General features: G+C 40.1%; 1 protein-coding gene across 3 annotated transcripts in view; it reads right to left on the bottom strand.

Annotated features, from left to right (window-relative positions):
• Positions 1 to 22,604, bottom strand: part of LRP8 (LDL receptor related protein 8) — a 120,131-nt gene that overhangs the window by 23,796 nt on the left and 73,731 nt on the right. For all 3 annotated transcript variants that reach the window (XM_075182114.1, XM_075182113.1, XM_075182112.1), the window contains 4 exons: positions 5,488 to 5,856; positions 5,079 to 5,201; positions 4,822 to 4,950; positions 3,358 to 3,477 (listed from right to left, as the gene is read on the bottom strand). In XM_075182114.1, coding sequence (XP_075038215.1) covers positions 3,358 to 3,477; positions 4,822 to 4,950; positions 5,079 to 5,201; positions 5,488 to 5,856 — 741 coding nt within the window. The remainder of the gene's footprint in view (positions 1 to 3,357; positions 3,478 to 4,821; positions 4,951 to 5,078; positions 5,202 to 5,487; positions 5,857 to 22,604) is intronic.

Raw genomic sequence — 22,604 nt, forward strand, 5'->3', positions numbered from 1 at the left:
CCTACCAGTATGTTTTTGGAGTGTGGGAGGAAACCGGAGCACCCGGAGGAAACCCACGCAAACACAGGGAGAACATACAAACTCCACACAGATAAGGCCATGGTCGGGAATTGAACTCATGACCCCATTGCTGCGTGGCAGAAGTGCTAACCACTAAGCCAATCTTTATGGACAATTTATGAGATTGTTCAAGATATGGTACTCAAAACAGTCAACAGATTTCCTGGGTCCTGTAAGAAGGATTTCTGAATAGGTACTAATAGTCTTGTAGTAATGCATACTGTGCTCATTATAGAACTTGCTCCTGATTATTATTACATTTGGATAAGTGCAGCCCATGGGCTATATAACCTTTATCTATAGTCATATTGGGATGTTTATTCCTATATGATTGAGACATCCGTGCTGCACATAATAAAGATTTGCCTTTCATTTGACTCTGTGTTCAGCAATATTAATGTTCCTTATCACTGTATACAGCGGTCAGGGAGATGTATGGATTCACACAACGTCTTACATACACTGTACAGATGATAGAGCAGCCAAACACAGTAATTATATTAATAAAGACTGAATTGAATTTCTGAAAGCATGTGTGTCATGGATTGTAGACATCTGACAAACATGACTCCTAATTACCATGTTTGTAGATTATCATACTGTTATTTAATCTCTGTTCTCACATTGCACAGTATAATGCATAATGCACAGGTAACGTGTAAGGTGTGGTTATGAAAACCCACACATGGATCAACCCTTTCCTACAAGTAAAATCATTTATTTAGAAATAACTAAAAATTCTCAAATCTTTTAAAAAAAAAAGGGAATTAGAGAAAACATATCTGTTATATCATTGTTTTCACTCTGTGTGATATATATATCACACATTACTTAATTGTCAATGTTGTTATTTTACTATATTGCTTTATGTCTGAAATAATGTCTACGATATATTGTGCAACGTATCTCATGATTCCTAAAGCTAAATATGAGATCATTTGTTTTGTTTGATATTTGATTAGGACTCACTGTTAAAATGTCATGTGATCTGCAGATTATATAAGGCAACAAAGATCGATGTATGATCTACATTACATGGTCAGTACTGTATAAGTACAAAATTAATTGAGCATATATTGGAGAGACTTTTAGTTTTTTAATTATTCCATAACAAAGGCTTTACAAAATAGCCGGTGGGATTATGCAAACAAGACGTGGCTTCTTTTGATGCCATTCTCTAATAGAGTAAAAGGCGTCATCAGCAGCATCCTACCCAGATAACGGCCACCAGAAGAACTGCCCCCTGCACACATTTATTAGAGTAATTAATGCAGAAATCAGGCTGTATATGTAAAGATTCACACAAACAAATCAGTGGCAGAAGTGGGCGGAGTTAGGAGACTAGATGCCACCAATTTAGCTACTAGAAGAGGCAGGTGAAGGAGTGAATATTGATAATGACTTTTGTCCAATTAATTCAAAAACGAAGTCTCTTCAGAATATGTTCTTTTATTTATGTATGCGCAATACAGACCATTCAATTCAAATAGAATAATGGTAACTTCATATTACTTTTGCAAGCATTCTTATACCTCAAAACCACACCTAATTACGTAGATAAAAAGCATCATAAGACATTAGCCCAATAACATTACTCCACATTTCAGGAACTATCAATATCTCCCCCTCGCCCCCCAGATATAGGCATTAATCTTGCCACATTTTATCAGACGCTAACTTCAACATCTTACTGTACCACAACTTCTCTATTCCCGGGTCATGGAGGGCACATTTCCTTTAGATGTGTTACTTGAGCAATACTTTTTAGACATACCCTAAGCAATATGTCTATAAAATAGAAAAAAAAACAGCTTAATTTGCAATATCTGATTATGCGCATAGCTTCTTAACCATCCTAACTTATGTTATAACCAGCCTTTATTCAACTTCCATTTTGTGTGAATTGATTATCCATATAAAATATGGAGCAGAAGGGATGCATTACTGCCCCCAGCAAGCTTCCTGGAGGCCAATACCACAGCCTTTATTAGTGTGCAGAGCAGAAAATAAATACTCCTGGTGACCTTGTGGAGAAAACTGTGTGCACTTCTCAATCCCAATATGTGGAACAAGCAGTAAGTAGGGGAGTGGGAAAACCAGCAAAGTCCATGAAAATCAGACTCCTGAAGTTAAGTAGTCAATATCCAGACGAAGCATGATGTAGGGGCAGCACGGTGGCTTAGTGGTTAGCACTTCTGCCTCACAGCACTGGGGTCATGAGATCAATTCCCGACCATGGCCTTATCTGTGAGGAGTTTGTATGTTCTCCCTGTGTTTGTGTGGGTTTCCTCCGGGTGCTCCAGTTTCCTCCCACACTCCAAAAACATACTAGTAGGTTAATTGGCTGCTAACAAAATTGACCCTAGTCTGTGTGTGTCTGTCTGTGTGTGTGTGTCTGTGTGTGTATGTTAGGGAATTTAGACTGTAAGCTCCAATGGGGCAGGGACTGATGTGAATGAGTTCTCTGTACAGCTCTGCAGAATTAGTGGTGCTATATAAATAAATGGTGATGATGATGATGATGATGATGATGGAGAACCACTCAGAGTCCCTGTACCTACCTGGCAGGACACTGCATGTAAAGGCTATTTCCTGTAGCAGTGTGTCTAGACCTAGGAGTATTACATTGTCCTGCCTGCCACTAGTAAAGACCACACACACTCCTAGTTGTCTGCACTGACACAGGACAGTTACAAGACATTCCCAATGCCAGTAATATTTTACACAGAGATACGTCTGATATGTAATATATCAGAAATAAGCCGCACTGTCAGCTTGTGGACAAAAAAAAACAAACACCTGGGAAAAATGAGTGGCAGCAAGCACATAGGTATGGCTCATGCATTAAGCAAATAACACCCTAACATGATCAGGGTCTAGTATAATTATGGCTGGTATGGCTGCAAGAGAAGACGAGCCATATACAGCACAGATATAATTTATGCCTGCAATAAATTCCACACAGAGGTATCCTCCACAGTGCAAGCAAGACATTGGGCACAGAATGAGCCTGGCATGGAAAAGCCGACACAGTGGAGGTGATGGTAAGCACACCAGTCCCCTCTACTGTCACCATGGCAGCCAACGTGTGGATCCTTTGGGTCTGTTCACAGGGCTCAGAACAAAGGGGCACAACTTACACTGTAGGGATTAAGTCCGTAAGACATATTTAAGGTATTAAATGAATGGAAAGCTATATATTGGGTACGGGAGGAAAAGAGGAGCACATTCATTAGAACTTATCTTTTAGATGTTAAAAAACCAAAATATAAACAAAACATTTGCTCATATGATTACCTCCGCAGGTCTTTTTGTCGATTAACTTGTATCCTGTGGGGCAGTCACATTCATGTCCCACTTTCAGGTCTCTGCAGATGTGCGAGCAGCCGCCATTATTCATCAAACACTCATTGACACCTAGAAGACATACAACCATCTATAGTGTAACAGTTACAGTAGTCTGTGTAGAGGAGTCGTAACTGACAACTCCACTGCACAATTCTTAGATGCTATTTTCTATCAGAGTTAAGTCAAAGCACAAAATTCTAGTTGGCATTACATGTAAACTACTATTATAGTAAGGAGAGAGGAAGGGAGTGTAATCACACAAAATCTGTGTAGAATGTGGCAGATTTATAATGAACACAAAGAGTTAGACGATAAGGAATCAAAGAAGATCTATTGTATGCATTGTACACTATGTATTTGGACATCTAACAAATTTATGAGCTTTAGTGAGATATTCCTAATTATATTATAGACTAGTGAAGCTGTGTCTTTGTAATAAGGATTTATGTGCTTATGTCAGTCTTGAAGACCGTATATGTGACCTGTAGGTGTCTAAAGAAGAGAATTCCGGCTTTGTTATCTGGAGTATTCTGCTGTTCGCTGTAACCGGCGCTCATATGACTGATCTGGTAAGAGTTTGCCTTTTCTTTCAGTTTCACCCTCCTTTCCAGTTTGATACGTTGAGCCTAGTTAAAAGGTGCACACCGGGTGATCACTGCTTACTCACTGTGGTTTTGCACTGGGACTGCCTGTACTGCGGGTAGAACTTTTTTGTGTGTGTGAAGATTTATTTTGCATTGCTAACAGCATGGATTATTAATATTCTCCCCAGATGTGCATAGCTGAGTATGTCTCCTTAGAAGTATAAGGATGGGATCCGATATGCAGCATCTCTGAGCTGGTGCACAATACAAGTCCTTACACACACACACACACACACACTAATTTCAATGATCAAGCTCATGAAAATTAATTTTCACTGTGGTACTGCTCACCAGTGTACTCTGTACTTGACAAGCAATCACTAAGCTCTTGCCAACTCCTCCCAATGGTCTGTGCTCCATAAACCTATGCCCTTTGGTGGAAACCAAAGTGGATGCTGTGCACTATGTGGGACCTTTGTTTTGTGGAACTTTATAGGACAATAGATTGGGATAAGGCAAGTTATTTGGACATTTTTAAGCAGGATTGGGCCCCGTTTATTATTTTTACAGAAAATTAACATATTATTACTTGAAGTTAACGGCGTCTGTAGAGGTCCCCAAAGGCTGCCTTTTGGGTTCTGGGTGCAGAAAACAGCAGGATAAACAAATCCCAAATATGTTAATTTAGGTGTATAAGAAGTCTGAATTATACTACAATTATGACTATAATCTTTCCAATGAGGAACACGGTGACTAATTTACAAAAATCAGGAAATTGGGAGCCTGAAGTATGGTGCAGGAGTGTCAGCATTGTGTGATTGGAACTCACCACATTCATTTAGGGGTTCATCCGACCAGTCTCGGCAGTCTTGGCGAGAGTCACACACTTTATGGATCTCAATACATTCCCCGTTCTTACACTGAAACGTTCCGTCTGTATCGCATGGTACTTTCACAGCTGGACATACAACATAGGATTTATTAGCAGTACAGCCACCAGCTACAACAGTATTATAAACTCTTCCTGTGCTTGGTTTATTTACGCGTTTAATTATAAACATATTTGTTTTATTAAAAGGAACTCACCAGTGTGACATCCCGCCTCATCGCTGCCATCGGAACAATCTCGGACTCCGTTACACTGATACATGCCATGTACACACGACCCATCTCCACACTGGAATTCATCAGGACGACAGGTAACCACCGCTGGGAGAAGAGATAAATAATTATGTGTCTGATTGGCCCTGAGCATTAAACAGATCACAAAGTTACACACAGATAAGTGATACTAAATAAGAACTATGAGTCCTTCTGACAGAAGAAAATAAAGTTAGCTGGTAAGGGGATTACCCAATCAAAAGTCAGTTACTGGAACTTTTAACCAATCAGAACAATTGGTTATTGGGCATTCACTATAATCCACAGCTATTGGCAGGATTCGCCAGGCCCCTGAATGCAGCCTCCATGGGCTGTATAATCTGACTGTACTCACGGCAATCCAGCTCATCGGATTTATCCTTGCAGTCCTGGTCACCATCACACCTCCAATTCAGATGAATGCATTTGCCGTTGTTACATTGGAATTCCTGCGCATCGCACTGCGTCACTGCCTGCGGCTGACTCTTTAGACCGCAGCGATCCTCAGATTCATCAGACTTATCTGCGCAATCAGCATGTCCATCACACACCCAAGTTTCAGGGATACAGTCACCCTTTCCGCAACGGAATTGCCCTGGTTTACAGGTGATTAATGCGCAGTTCCGTTCATCGCTGGCATCACCGCAGTTATCAACGCCGTCACACACGAAGCTGGCGCCTACACATAATTTATTACTGCACTGGAACTCACCACGGGGGCAACCTGCAGAAAAATACAGAAATAAGGACATCACTTTACAATACGATTAAAGGGTAACTCCACACATATTTGAAAATTGTGTTTTGGATCAATAACGAAAATAATAATACATAGGGGGTCTGGTTTTCCTCCAGATCCAGTGGTTACCCCAATGTATCCTCTCCTTGCCCCTCATTGACAGAGTGTTGTCAATGATTCATATTGTGACAGGAAAGAGAATTGCACAGAGACGGGACATTGATCACACAGCCGTCTATTTGGAGATTAGTGATGATATTATTGTCACATGACTCAATCTGAACGTATTCCATGATGAAATTAATAATTATCAGTAAGCACAAGACACACATGTAGGATCATCTCACACAAGCCACTTGCTTTATTACAAATTGAAGTTTGTGTATTACAAGGAATAATCATCATCCGCTATTTATAGCAGCGCCACTAATTCCGCAGCACTGTACAAAGAACTCCCTCACATCAGTCCCTGCCCCATTGGAGTTTACAGTCTAAATTCCCTAATATACACACAGACCGACAGACTAGGGTTAATTTGATAGCAGTCAATTAACTTTCTAGTATGTTTTTGGGAGTGTGGGAGGAAACCAGAGCACTCGGAGGAAACTGGAGCGCCGGGAGGAAACCCAAGCAAACACGGGAAAAACATACAAACGCCACACAGAACAAGGCCATGGTTAGGAATCCAACTCCTGACCCTAGTGCTGTGAGGCAGAAGTGGGCAGCACGGTGGCTTAGTGGTTAGCACTTCTGCCTCACAGCACTGAGGTCATGAGTTCAATTCCCTACCATGGCCCTGTTCTGTGTGGAGTTTGTATGTTCTTGTGTTTGCGTGGATTTACTCCGGGTGCTTCGGTTTCCTCCCTACTAGTGGGTTAATTGGCCCCTATCAAATCGGCGTGTGTGCGTGTGTTAGGGAATTTAGACTGTAAGCCCCAATGGGGCAGGGACTGATGTGAATGAGTTCTCTGTACAGCGCTGCGGAATTAGTGGCGCTATATATATAAATAAATAGACGATGATGATGGTTCTAACCACTAAGTCACCGAATAATGTGCCTCTTACTGCAAATTAAAAAAGAATCACCTCAGAGTTCTGCGATTGGAATACAATCTCAAGGCCACAGGTGGCTTTTAATATCCTTTATATTTGGTAGTAAAATGGTACATTATTACACAAGAAATATATTTACCTCAGCAACAGGGCAGTTATCACCAACATCAATTAACAGAAATATACAAATAACATTCTAGGTGCAGAAAAAGATACTCTAGCAAAAGTTTACGGGAACAGAAAAGTGAGATTATATTTCCCTAATAGACACATCTGTGCTTGTGGTGCACCTGCTCATACCAGTCTATTCCAGCAGCACTCTTGATATGGTCATATAAGATACCAATTATGTTTTCTCCGGAAATGTATCTTTTCATGCGAGATAAAACAGTATGTTCTGTGCCAAGAGAAAGGAACGTTCTAATTAAACACAATCATTTATCAGCTTTCTGGAATGTCAAGGTTATTGCACAGACCAGAATGTAGTCTCAGAAGAGACAAAAACACACAGGAGAAATATAGGCCCAGAGACAAAGGCTTTATCCTGTACTGAATAGGCACAAGTAGCGTAGAGATCTCATAGATGGAAACACATTAGCAGCAGAGACGTGAAATACATCCTGTACTTCATTACAGACTAGTCGCTCTTCATTATTTTTCAATTCTCAATCTTGTTTATTACAAGGGTTGTTTTATTCTGTGGGCAAAAGAGGCAGTTGCTCAGGATCCACCAGCGTCTTAGGCCCACCTACGTCTAATTTCTCCCCATAAACCTAGCAACACACTCCTGACCTAGCAATGGAGCGCTACATAAGAAAGCCAGCAGCACTTAGTTCCCAAGGGCTGGAGCGGGTAACTAAGGATGTCCCTGGCACTCTTTATTCCTGCAGAAGGGGCACCTACTAATGACAGTCTATAAACTGCAAGATATCATCATCACCATTTATTTATATAGCGCCACTAATTCCGCAGCGCTGTACAGAGAACTCACTCACATCAGTCCCTGCCCCATTGGGGCTTACAGTCTAAATTCCCTAACACACATACACAGATAGACAGACAGAAAGAGAGAGACTAGGGTCAATTTTGATAGCAGGCAATTAACCTACTAGTATGTTTTTGGAGTGTGGGAGTAAATCGGAGCACCTGGAGGAAATCCACGCAAACACGGGGAGAACATACAAACTCACACAGATAAGGCCATGGTCAGGAATTGAACTCATGACCCCAGTGCTGTGAGACAGAAGTGCTAACCACTGAGCCACCGTGATATGAATAAAAACAGCCCGCGGGCTGCAACTAGGGCTGTGCTGATGGGGTGGGGGGAGGGGCGCAGTTTATTAATATTTTAGGATAAGTTGGTTAAAATTAAAGGCTAAGGGGGGTGGGCAGATTTTCTTCTCGCCTCATGCTCTAAAGTTTTAAGTTATGGCTCTACCAACAGCGGTCATACAAAGGCTGAGTTGTTATGCAGAGGAGTAGGATAGGGCATAGACCTTATGAACTTTGGCTGTCCGTACCAACTCTGATTTATGACGAAGGGGGCTCCGATGCACCCGGGCTATGGAATCTGTGACGCTGATTTGAGTTCAATTCCAATTACCATGAAACAATCTTTTTCAATCAGGTACCAAGCACGACTTAATGATTTTTTTTTTAGGAAAGGTCGACACATTTATCAGATATCCTCTGAGGACCAAGGAATACTGTGTCTTTAGAGCAGTGATGCATGCTGTCTGATACACTGATTTTGACATTTTATTAAACTTAATATGCACCTACTGCACTGGAGACTGTTACATGTTCTGTTTGTTTTTCTGAGTGAGATGTGGATCACCTATTTACCCCAGTAGCAGTATTTGGGGTGCGTTCAGTTTTTAAGGATAGCACTGGTTGCTAAAACAATTTACTTCCATGTACACCCACACAGTTAATACATATTAAAAAAAATTATAATATTTAAAGCATATTTCTAAGTTGGTTATTTATTTTCAGGTAACTGCCGCTTTCACTTATTGGAGCCATGAGAACTGCATTCTGAAACAGTTTTTCCCGGTCTTCTCCATTTTATATAATATAGCAAATATTTTCTGATCACCACCTTAAAATGGCTGCTGATGTGGGGGGAGCGCGGGAGGACCAATGAGCTGCTGCAATCTGTGATTGCAGCTTCTTATTGGTCTACACGGTCACACACCCCTCCACAGCTCTACACAACCCCCGGCATTTCTCCAGGACTGTGAGATGGACAACAGTGAAAAATGGCAGCATGTGAGAGCCTGGGCTCCAGCGAGGGAATCACTAGGTAGGGGGAAATTTATTTATTTATTTTTTTACACCCTACCTGGGGAGTATAGCTGTAAACATCAACTTTTTAGTCAAACTGTGGCTTATATCCTTTTTCCTGTTTTTTTTTTTTTATAAATCCCACGTCTACACTCTAGAATTTAGAATCATTAATACACTGATGAATGGCAAATGCTAGTTATTTGCTTTACCTCAACTTGCGCACCTATTATGTTGTGATATTCATCCATTCAACAACTGTGGGCAACGCAGTGGCACAGTGGTCAGCATTGCTGTCCTACAGCACTGGGGCCATTGGATGCCAACTAGGGTAGAATATAATGTTCTCCTCGTGTTTGTGCGGGTTTCCTGTGGGTGCTCCAGCTCACTCTCACATTCCAAAAATATACTGGTAGGTTAATTGGCTTATGACGAAATTGACCCTAGTGTGTATTTTGTATGTGTGTGGTAGGGAATATAATTTTGTAGACTTCACTGGGGCAGGGACTGATTTGAATGATTAACTATTCTCTGTATAGCGCTAGTAATATGTAGACGCTATATAAATAACGGTTAATAAAGAAATGATTCATATACCCAGTTGCTATATATCTTGTCATGCAGACAATGGGACAGCGGCCTCTCAGCCACCAAACTGTCGGCAGCTCTGTACAGAAAACAGAGGAAGTGATTTTTGTGTCTAATGATTTAATTAATGTTATAAAGAAATGCAATCAATAATTTCCACAGGGGAAGTTAAACTGTCAGTTTTCTCCTAAAAAAAAAAAACCAAAATAAAATCTGCCACATGCAAAACCCATTTTGTAAAACGGACACAAAAGATAAAATAAGAAACAGCTGAGTCAATCGGTGCAATAAATCTTCTCTTCGGTATTTTCTCATCATCATGGACAACAGTAGACTGGGTGCTCACATTTGCACACACAAACACGTTATTTCTGGGTGTCATATATAAGGGAATCTCCAGGAATTCTTATTCCCCAATTCTCTGGCATCTCCGTGGAGGTAATCTTACTTCCAGTGATCTGTTTTAATGCGGAAACTCATTAGGAGTTTGCGTTTAATTCAGTGATTTTGCAGTTGTAAAAGTCAGATTATATTGTGATGCAGGGTGTTTGGCATAGTTCATAGAAAGAGATAGACCATACTTGCCAACTCTCCCGGGATGTCCGGGAGACTCCCGCATTTTGCGTGAGTGTCACGGACTCCCGGGAGAGTGTGGCAATCTCCTGGATCTGCCCACTTCCTAGTGAAGTTGACAGAATTGGGTCCAAAACGCCACCTGCAAGCCCACCTTCCCCGGCAGGCTCCTGGATCATACTTGCCATAAGTTGGCAAGTATGAGATAGACTGGAAATATTGCACGCGGTTATACAATACAACTCTAATCATCTCATCGATGTGCAGATTTCCTTCCGTCTCAGGGCTAGATTTATCAATCCTTCTAAAAAGGAGAAGTGGTGGTGTTGCCCATAGCAACCAATCAGAATCTAGCTATCACATTCTAGAATCAGTGGGGCAGCAGTTGCTGTTAGCTGCTATGGTATCACTTAAACAGAATAAGGAACTAGTTTAGGTGGTGGTGTTTCAAGACACGTAGTGCAGAGCTACAATGCATTCTGGTTTTATTAGTAACCTGGCTAGTACACTGGTTTGATGGTGATTGTGTACTAGTAGATGGCTACTGTGAATTAAAAAACAAAAATACATATAAAAAAAAAACAAAACAAAACAAAACACAGTATGTATTTATAAACACAGTTTGTGTTATAAATACATGTCTATTGGCTAAGCCTAGAAGCGGATATAGTCTAGATCAGTCAGAAGTAGTGAGTTAGTAGTTTTACAGCTGTCTGGCTTTGTACAGTCCTTACCAGTAAATATAAAAATAGACCAAAAGACCAGTACAATAGTTCATTTACCTTCTTCCTTTTGCCACCCACTATCGTTACATGAATGTACAAAACGACAAATTATATCAAACTGTGTCAACAGCAATCATGTAAATACAGACTTATACCAGACTTTTATAGTATCCTGGAATATTTGGGGGTGTTAGAGAAAATAATTATTGTAAATCGCTGAAGTTAGTCAGTCAATCTTTTATTTCACATCGATGTGGACAACTCTACTCAGAGAGTAGTATCCCGGGAATCAGTAAATCACATTAGTATATACATTTCAGTAAGCCCCTGTGTATATGTGTATATATTATATATATATATATATATATGTGGTGAGCTTTGCTCTACATTATGATTGTACAAAAGCTTTTCTCTAAGGGGCTATATCAGATACACAATCTTTGCTTCTAATCCTCATTGGTTATTTCCAGATCATGCATATAACATCTGTTAATTTAAATGTCTTTGTAAATTGCACATATAGTACCCCCTGAACAGGGGAGGGCTGGCAAATGTTAGCCAACTCAGCAGCCTATTTAATTGTGTAAAAAAAAAAAAAAATGCAGGTGGCCTAGTGACTCAGCCCAAGGTAGCCCACTATGTGACCGGCCAGGTGGGCAGATGAACCCTGCCCCCCAGCCCAGCCTGTCCCTGTCCCTGAAGGAATAATTAGCAATTCTGTTGAGGTCTGTTCAGTTATCACAAACCACATTTCTCTAGGCCATTTTAACTTTGAAAGGGGTAGTATTAGACATGTTTTCCATCTATGATACAAGCATAATGTACTGCTTGATACAATATTAACTATAATCCATTAATATTGTGTCAATCAGGCAGTCTTCCTCTTCAGCAGGCTCCCGGATTTCAGGCAGTCCTCCCAGACTGACAAGAAATAGCGCGTGCAATTCTGCTGGATGGTGGAACCCCCTACACCAGTGTTGGCTAACCTGTGACACTCCAAGTGTTTGTGAAACTACAAGTCCCAGCATGCATTGCCAAAATATAGCAGCTTATTGCTGGAAGGGTATGCTGGGACTTGTAGTTTCACAGGTTAGCCAACACTGCCCTATACCATATGTCCCGATTTAGACAGGACAGTCCCGATTTGAGGGTTCTGTCCCACCAGCAGACATCTTGCCCCATGGGCCAGAAAGTTGGGTACCATGTCCCGTTCACTGTTACTCTGCACAGTAAAGCAGCAGTGCACATACGCTATATGCACCTGCCACTGGTGCGTGCTCCAATGAATGTATCTGGGGGATAGCAAGAGGCCACCTAGGCACTTTAGAAGTGCCAGGCACACCCCCCCCATTGTGATATAGTCTCATCCATTTTGGTCAGAACCTTTTAGATTTCTGTCCCGATTTGAGACAGCTGGAAATTGGGAGGCGTGTGCGTGTGTTTTGTAAAAAGCTTTGATAACCGTGTTCTGTCTGTCTGTATACAGCACGTATAGCCAGAGCATACTAATGTCCAAATCCAAACGTTTCTTGAGATCCGCTTTTACTTGAATACGGGCGTACAAGTTTTGTTTGTTTTTGTTTTTTAAAGCAAGTTGTGTTCACATTGCATTGGAAGATGAATCAAGCTCTATATGTATTTTTTTAATCAACATTACAATTATTATTTAAGGTCTGACAGTATTCGAGTTCAATGCTTCTACTGTACACATAGAGGCTTGTCATCCGTCGAGAGCACTTATTGCTCAGTATTGTCCTCACATATAAAGCCTCTATGTGTTGAAAACACTAAGGGGCATATTTACTAAACTGCGGGTTTGAAAAAGTGGAGATGTTGCCTATAGCAACCAATCAAATTCTACCTGTCATTTATTTATTGCATTCTACAAAATGACAGCTAGAATCTGATTGGTTGCTATAGGAAGCATCTCCACTTTTTCGACCCTGCAGTTTAGTAAATATTCCCCCAAGTTCCAAATTTCTCTCAACATCTGTGGCTGAAAATGAATTCATTAGAGAGGCACACAGGGTGTGTGGAGGGCTAAGTATCTTCCAAACTGCAGGGCTCCAAGACAAAGATTTCTGGTACCTGGGGAGAGGGAGGTTAATATCAACTGATGGGGCAGCACGGTGGCGTAGTGGTTAGCACCTCTGCCTCCCGTCCATGGCCTTATCTGTGAGGAGTTTGTATGTTCTCCCCGTGTTTGCGTGGGTTTCCTCTGGGTGCTCCGGTTTCCTCCCACACTACAAAGACATACTGGTAGGTTAATTGGCTGCTAACAAATTGACCCTAGTCTGTCTGTCTGTGTGTGTGTGTTAGGGAATTTAGACTGTAAGCTCCAATGGGGCAGGAACTGATGTGAGTGAGTTCTCTGTACAGCGCTGCGGAATTAGTGGCGCTATATAAATAAATGGTGATGATGATGTATTTAGTTCCTGTCATAAAGAGTCACCCAACAGATGTGTGCCCTATATATAGGAAGTCAGCTTGTTACAGTAACTATTGCACCGCAGGATATTTGCCTAAAGACACATAACAAAAGTTACCTCCTTTGTATCAACAATGATCACATTTCACTGTTACCCCTCCCAGATATCGTCCTCCCTGTGAGATGGGCAGGCAAAGCCCTCCCAGGGGGGAGGTGATGTGTCCTGCACTGGGTGGGGTGTGGTAGGGGGATTTCCTCTGCTTGCTGTAGGATATGGTTAATGCCACTTTTGATTTCTGAAGAGATCACACTGCTGAAATCCTCAGCATAGCTGGACCAAGTTTACACTGAGCCAGTCACTTTCTTTACATGCTGTAAACCATATACTACAACAAAGCAATTACAGGACTACAGCATACTTACCTACTTTCTTCAGCTCCCTTCCGGGAGCCAGCCAGTGGAGGGGGGCGTGAAGGGGCGGGGTGACCGAAATCGCGTCATTTCGGCCCCGCCCCCTGTGACGTCATGACGCAAATTGCGTCATTTGACAGCGGGGGCGGGGCCAAACGCCGCGATTCACCGGGAATCGCGGCGTTTGGGATCTAATTCTGCCCACTTCACTAGGAAGTGGGGCACTTCCTAGTGAAGTGGGCAGAATTCGGGAGATTGCCACACTCGCCCGGGAGTCCGGGAGACTCTCACAAAATGCGGGAGTCTCCCGGACATTCCGGGAGAGTTGGCAAGTATGGACTACAGGAAGAAAGGAACAGAGTTATCGGATACAGAAGCTGAGATGTATCACACAAGCAAGTGAGTCATCCATACCAATAAATCACTATGGTGTAGTATTTTTTTCTTTTTTTACTTTTACGGTTAAAAACAAAAATATTGACAGTTGTAAAATGCATAAGGTGGTGTCACACGTGCGCTTTTCCAGCTTCAGAAGCGCTAATGCCTAAATTTATAGCAGTTATATTGCAGCTTAAAAATAGCAGCACTTTTAAATATCACAACTTGAAGAGGGCTCGAGTCATTAAGGAGATTAAAGCAAAAAAAACAAAAAAGGAGTAACTTTGCTCCTGGACAAACCATGTTACAATCAAGGGGTGCAAATTAGTTTATTATTTTGCACATAAGTTAAATACTGGCTGTTTTTTTTCATGTACCACACAAATAATTTATAGCTTATTTGTACACTGAAATTTAAAGTTGATCTAGGACATGCCCTACCCCAACTATAAATCTGTCCCCACATTTTACATCTACCTCCCCCCCCCCCCAATGTAATATGGTTTTGCCCAGGTGCAAAGTTACTCCTTTTTCATGCTTTGCACTCCTTAATGACTCCGGCCCAATGTATTTCATTGAGAGCATTATTGAGCGCTTTAGACACTTCTGCAAAACGCTGCTGTGACCGTTTAAAAAAACAAAACAAACAAAAAAACGCTTCAGCAATTACAGGACTTTTGTAATATGTTTAAATATGAAGCATAAATATCGATGTGACACGAGTTTCAGTAATCCTACTTTTGTTCAACTGCCCTTGTTTTAAAAGTATTGTACAGTAATGTTTTGCTGCGGAGCCCGTACATCCGCTATAATCCCCATCATGCCACATTTACGGACTGATAATCGTGTACTTTTTTGCATTTTAAAATTTGCCCTTTTCCATAATTATTAATTTCTAATGCCTAGAGAATAAGAATAGATAGTAAGGAGTATAAAACAACAAATATTGTCAACCATGCAGATAGAGAAACATGTTATTGTGTACTTGGTCAATATTAGAAAAAAATAAAAATAAATTAGGGACATTTTCAGGGATTCATTTGGTGCTAAAATCTGATTCCATGACTAAGAAATTAGGGACAGAGGGGATTTGCCCCATATTTCCAAAATCTATAATTATGTAAAAGAAAATGAATAAAAAAAGGACTGTATAAAACGTGGTGACAAGTCAGGTCTATAACATATAAGGAATTAAAAAATTGCACTTTATTGATTGAATTTTAAAAGTGTCATAAATAGGGCAGTGTGAGAGGGGCAGCTGCCCAGGTCACAGACATGAAGGGGGGCACCGGGAATCAATATTTTATGTTAATTTGGGCACAGCTAAGGGTTGGGGGTGGGGAGGGGCTTCACATTTCCTTCTCACCTCAGGTGCTACGTTTAGTAAATATACCCCCAAGTGTTTCAGCATCCTGAAAAAAAGGCTCTATGCCCTTCTCCAAAGCAAGGCACACCTATTTCTCTCATTTTAATAGTCTCACACCAGAAAATGAAATCTTTTTACGCTGCTCCATTAATTTCCTCTCATCGGCCAATGCAAATGCTGTCACTCCAATGTACTTAAGTCATGTCACAAGCATCAGTTTGCACTGGCGTGTGGATATTGCGGCCTACATTGGACGTTTAGGCTCTACGGGCCTGAGTCATTAAGGGAAGTAAGGCAAAAAAAAAAGGAGTAAATGTTCTCTGGGACAAACCATGTCACAATGCAAGGGGTGCAAATTAGTTTATTATTTAACACATAAGTTACATAAAGGCGGTTTTTTCATCTAGCACACAAATACTTGATAGCTTTATTTTTACACTGAAATGTAAAGTTGATCTAGAACATGACCTACCCCAACTATAAATCTGTCCCCACATTTTAAGTGTACTTCCCCCTCCAATGCAACATGGTTTTGCCCATGTGTAAAGGGACTTCTTTTTTTATGATTTGCTCTCCTTAATACCTCAGGCCCTATTTGTATACTTGAATAAATAAATGTAAAAAGAACAAAGCTCACTGAAAACAAACAGACTCTCCTCCTATCTCACTTTTTAAAAACAGTGTCTGGTATAATTGTTACTTAAATAACCTAGCCTTTTTATTATTGATTTGCAGTATTTGTAGTTTTGTAAATGTGTTTATACAAAACAAGAGTCATTATTTATCTTCGAAACACCCTGTGCTTTATGTCTGCTGCACCCTCCCATTAACACTCATGTGCAGCTACAAACAGCATCCTAAGAGCCTGAAGGATCCTGGGAGTTGTTGGAACATAAAATTATTCACTGTGGCTAAAAGTACAAATGCCAGTGGTGCCTCAAATGTACAACATCTCTCTGAAACTTTATACAGCATGATCCAGCAATCTTGGAAAATAGATATCAGATGTGTAAATAACCAGAATTAAAAAAATACATTCCTGCCCACTACATCCCTATATACCTATTTGAAGTAGTATGCTTAAGCTATATGGGTGTATCCATTATCTCACCTGAATGCAGACCATAGTCCTCATTTAGTTAGGAATACATTCAAGTAGAAGTTGTACCTGGGCAAAACCATATTGTGCTGCAGGGGAAGACAAATTTAAAATGTGGGACATATTTAGAGTTGGGGGGTGCATTCTAGACAACTCTAAATTGCAGCTGCCTAGTATTTGTGTGCTACATGCAAATGCAGCGAGTATCTTCACTGAATGCAAATAGAATTGGATTTACACCCTTTGTATCGTAACATGGTTTGTCCAAGTGGATGTATATTACATAGGTGATGGCTGATTACTTTGTCATGAACATGGATATTAAAAATGAGTGAGGTACACTTAATAGTGAATAGATATAGGTGACAGATGGGATTATTCCAGTCACATTGATTAGATATAATATACAGCAGTGGTGTAAGTGGGGGAGTATATGGTGGTATACAATACCGCCACTTCTTCTGCTGCCTTCACTGTAAAACTAATCAAATTCCATTCACACACCCATTACATTTTCCATACTGACAATTATAAATTTCCACTTCAAATACTGATATACGGAACATATTATTTTAGTCACAACTGATATTGCAACTCCAGCTATAAGTCACAAAATCTTAAATTTGTATTCACTTTTAACAGACTACATTACCTTACACCGTATTCCCAATACATTATTTATATTACATAGCTATTTCCCTAGTAAATCACATTCATTTTGCTCAATTTCACCCATGTCCATTACGTACAGTGCTTTTCTATGATCCATATTGCATCAGCAGCAAGATTTTGAGGTCTAATGTTCTACACAATGATAAGTTATAACTTATTACATCTACAAGCATTAGGCTTTAAGTTATATTTTAGGTAGATCCGCAGTTGATGTTAAAGCTGCGCATATGAAAAGCTCAGCAAACAGCGTATCCATTCGTGTGACAAAGCATTATCCAATCTAATCAACATCTAATAGGATCTACAGAATCTTATCTGGCAGGATGAAAAATTCTGTTGGCCACTGACCAAATTTGTATGAGATCAGGAGACAGGATAAATTGTTGAATGACCTTAAGGATAATAGGATATTGAGATTACGGGTAATGTCCAAAGTTCTCCTCGCTATAGTTAGACAAGCCGGTCACATACACAGAGATATCTCTGACAATATTGGCAAATTCTGCAGATATCATGCTTGTGGCCCTGAAATTAATGGGATAGCAGAGAATGATCTTACAATCTGGTCGATAGATTGTGCGTTTGTGGCGGTCTGCTGACCAAAGTTAGAAGCCATGTGATCATGTATGGTCAACTTGGCAATGTATACTGTTGGTGCTTGGGTCAAGTGACAGGATCAGACCATGGGGCATATTCAATTGTCAGCCGAGTATTTTATTTAGAGCGTGTTGAGTCATTTTCCCGCAGTTTTTCATCATTTTCGAGCGGGTTAACTTTACCCGCAATTCAATTCCATTGTTAAAACTACTTTTTTTTTTTCAAGAAACGGTCCTCTCGCGCTCCAGTAGACGGTCTATGGAAAGTATAGGGTGTGCGAGAGGCAGCCGCGTTTAAAGCTATTCAATTGTTTTTTAACGCGGCGGGTAAAAACAGGCAAATCTGCCGTTTTATCTCGCACCTCCTTGGGGTGTGTTAAAAATAACAATCCTCTGAAAAGTAGTTGAAATCATGTAAAAAGTATGGAAAAAAGTTAAACTTATGTTTATCACTAATGCCTAACTTGTGTAAGTTGATTTTCTTGTAAAAAAAAAAAAAAAAATGAAATCACTAATTAATTATATTTATGTATGTTTTTTGGTACAAATATGAATGTAGTAATGTGTTTTGACATGGTATAGAATGAATGTATGGTAAAAAAATAGTTCAAGTTAAAAATATGCTAAATAAAGTACTGTAATGTATAATGCAATCTAATGTATGGAAATGTATCCAAAACTTTTTTTTATCTTATACATGACCGCGTTAAAACTCGCCTTCACTCCCCTAAAGTCTCGCGCACACAATTTTTAACGCACGGGGGCAGCGTTGCCTCTTTTTCATTTGAATTGCACGAGTTTTCCCGCTGCTCAAACTCCAAACATCGCTATTACCAGCAAAAACTCGCACGGGACTTTTTTTTTATTTATTTTTTAACGCTGCGGGGACAAAACCTCGCTGACAATTGAATATGCCCCCATTTGTGTGTGGCCACCATTATAATATGGGATAACCATGGTTCAGTATGTAATTCCACACTTTTAAACAGCATGTGTCCCTTCAGGGGTTATCATTTCGTTACTGCTACTACAACTTGAGTGTTGATTGGGAACTGTGGTATAAGCAGTGTTATGGCGATTATCTATGCAGTTTCAGCCGCTGATATGTACCCATTTATTTAAACGGATCCCAAGGCCTTAATAGTTGATAATACTTTAGTCTGCCAGCACTTTTTCCCCTCTAAGAATAACTTCTAAAAGCTTAATATGAGTAGGGTTCTAGAAAGCTGGCTTTGGAAAAATTAACCGTTAGTCTAAATAAACTGGTATCACCAAATGCTACAATACTTACAAGTTAGCGTATTATAATGTTGTATATCAAGGTGTAGCCATATTCATACACTTGTAAGATTTTTTTTTTTCATTGTAAATGTATACATGCTGGGTATATCTTGTTTTCTATTTTTTTTATACACTTACAGTAAATTATATTGTGATATCACAGAGAACTTTCTCTAGATTTGCCTTTTCTTCTTCTCCTTTATTTATTTTTCTTGAGCGGAGGCTGCCATTTTGTTTGATATGGAGAAAGTCTCCACAGATTGAAATTATGATTACTATTATTCATGAGATTGTAGCCTATTCTATTCACTAGAATACAGGGACAGCACGGAGGCAATTGGTTTGTTTCAGCCATAAAATAGCAGCCTCCAAAGTGTGTAGGTGACGGAAGTAATTTAACAAGCAATGATATTTGGACAAAGATATATCAGCCCATGTTTACATCTTCATGTTACGTATAAAGTTGTTTCAATATAGGAACATTATGATACTTATGGAAGGGTCAGAAAGTATTTGTTGTTTTTTAGAACCACAAACCAACAACAAGCACTAACTACTCTTAGGTATAAAAGACTAAACACATTCTCTCTGTTTCAGGAATCCAGAACGAAAGACCCTTATTGCTCTGAAGATTAGGGTTAACGGACTGGAAGTAGAAACCAAAGCAAAACCTGATCCTTACTCTTTCTACACCATCCTAACCGTGTATCCAGGAGAAGAACTGGGCGCCAAAGTAGAAATTCCTCTGAAAAACGGTTACCGCAAAGCAATTGGTAAAGTGGTCGAAGGGAACATTTATTTTAACGGCCAACCGACCAGCGGGCAGATCATTTTTGTAAAGAATTACACTACAAACATAATTGGATGGAAACAACTTCATGACCTAGGTCTAATGTCGATCAATGAACACAGATGTGTGATTGATGTACCCCCTGTGATAATAAAGGGTGAACGAGACCCCAACTACGCCATACAGCCAATATTAAAAAAGGGGCATCTGATAGGACATGCCCATAGGGTGCTTAATAGTTGGGTGAGAGAAGGAGTCATTGAAGAATGTGATGTAAGTACTGTTTGTAACTCTCCCATTAATCTAGGTAGAAAACTTAATAGAAAAGTGAAAATATATTTTAACTTTAAAGATTTGAATCTATGTTCGTTAGCGGAGCCTCCCCACGATAAGCTGGACAGACCTAAGGCCATTGCAAATATAACTCTGGGGAAATATTACTCTGTTTTACAGCTGTACTACGGAGAATGGCAGATTCCTCTAGATACAAACACAAAGTACAAGACGGCCTTTACTTTCCAAGGTCAGCAATACGTCTGGAACAGATTACCTGGGAAATTTAAGAACTCTAACATTATACTCAGTAAAACCCTGGAGAAGATACTAGATCGTGCTGAACTGCCCCAGAACATTAGGAAACGCGTAACATTCTACTCAGATACCATGTTAATATCTGCAGATACAGCGAATGAATGTCACGAATTCACCAGGAAGTTGCGGGAACATCTAGAGGACAATGGTTTTAAATTGACCAGAGATCTGCAAGATCAGATCTGCAAGTCCAAGGTGGAGTTTTTAGGTAGAGAAGTAACTCCGGATGGAATTCGACTGGGACAAAATTATATATATAAAATACAAAATATCTTCTCACCACAAAATGAAAGGGAGTTACTATCAATTCTTGGTCGTTTAGAAGACGCAAGGCAATTTACCCCAGGATTCGGAGTCTTGAGAGAAAGTTTGACTAAACTAACAAAGAAAGACCAGGAATGGGTCTGGCGCGTCAAACAGGAGGAAGCTCTCTGTACTTTGATAGAACAAGTGTTGAATAACAGTACGTATGTTCCTAAGATGCAAGATGATGAACCCTGTACCGTGCAGATATTTTCAAAGGATGAATCTTGGATGGCTGAAATTTTAAACAGCGTCAAGAAGCCCTACCGGAGCGAGAGCGGTGTGTTTGATCCCACCAAGAATAAAACGGATTTGGCCATTCAAGAGCTCAAAGCCATGGCGCAGGTTTGGAAAAAACATGAATGTTTGAAAGACAGAGACGTGGAATGGGAAGTGGAAAGTCCAGATGTAGCGCGCTATAGGGACAACCCAGACAGTCTTAATAAAATAGCCAAAGCAAGAAACCAAAACCTGGAGTTCCTATTATCACCTAGACACAAGATAAAGACTGCAAATGTCCGTAAACCACCAATTAAGTGGCCACTAAATATGTGATAATAGACCTGAATGACAAGTTTCACAACACAATGTCAAAACTACATATACTGCTATCCAATTATTATTCTCTCTCCTGTCTCTCTGATTGCCACTGGCAACGCTATGCAAATGAGATTCGCATTAAGCAGGCATTCTAATAGTTACAAAGAAAGCGGTCACTTGCTACCGTAGCTTGGTGAAGAGCAATGAAAAGACCATGATAAATGTTTAATGTTCAATTTATGTTCCTTGCACCTAATCCTCAATCACAAAGTTGTTTTAGCTCCAAAATTGAAAATACAATATTTTGTATTATTTTGATCGGCCCTAACAAATTATAAATAATATTTTGTGATATCAAATTTATTGTTAACACCAAAATCACAAATGCAGAGTTTGTGGCACAATTTGAGATTGTTTGAACATTGTTTTTGGACATTTGTGACACTATACTGGCTGATCAGGGGCATTAACCATGTTTGTTTTGTTTGTATTCTACTAAGGTGGATAAAAGTTTATCTTATGCATATAATGAGCAAAGATTAAATGTCTTCACATCCAAGAGAGCGTCTGCATTCTGTTATATGATGTGTATGAGAAAGATGCCTGCAGCACTACCAGGACATACCCCCAACATGTATGACTACAGAGAGTCCGGACAGTCTGTGCAGGGACGTACCATGTCACACAGGGGGGAGTGTTACAGGTATAGCACTAGGCTGCCCCTAAGCCCCTACCCCAATAACACCCCTTCAGTTCCACACAGCGATAATTTGGAGCAGTCCCGAGCTGTGTGACAGAGGCTAGAGTAATACTGTACTTATCTAGTGAGAGACGATTTCATGACAATAGAATGCTTATTATAATGATTCATTTAACATGAATTCATCCTCTAAAACTGTGTTTGAGTCCTTAAAAAAATGTATAATTTAAAAAGTACAGAAAGCTTTGGTTGGGAATGATGACACACAGATTACCATCATGACCCGACCAAGCTTCAACCCCACTTAATATCAGTAAAATACAAGAACACATTATGCATTCTAAGAGACATTT

This window comes from Mixophyes fleayi, chromosome 8 (assembly GCF_038048845.1).
Source record: "Mixophyes fleayi isolate aMixFle1 chromosome 8, aMixFle1.hap1, whole genome shotgun sequence".
Lineage (NCBI taxonomy): Eukaryota > Metazoa > Chordata > Amphibia > Anura > Limnodynastidae > Mixophyes > Mixophyes fleayi.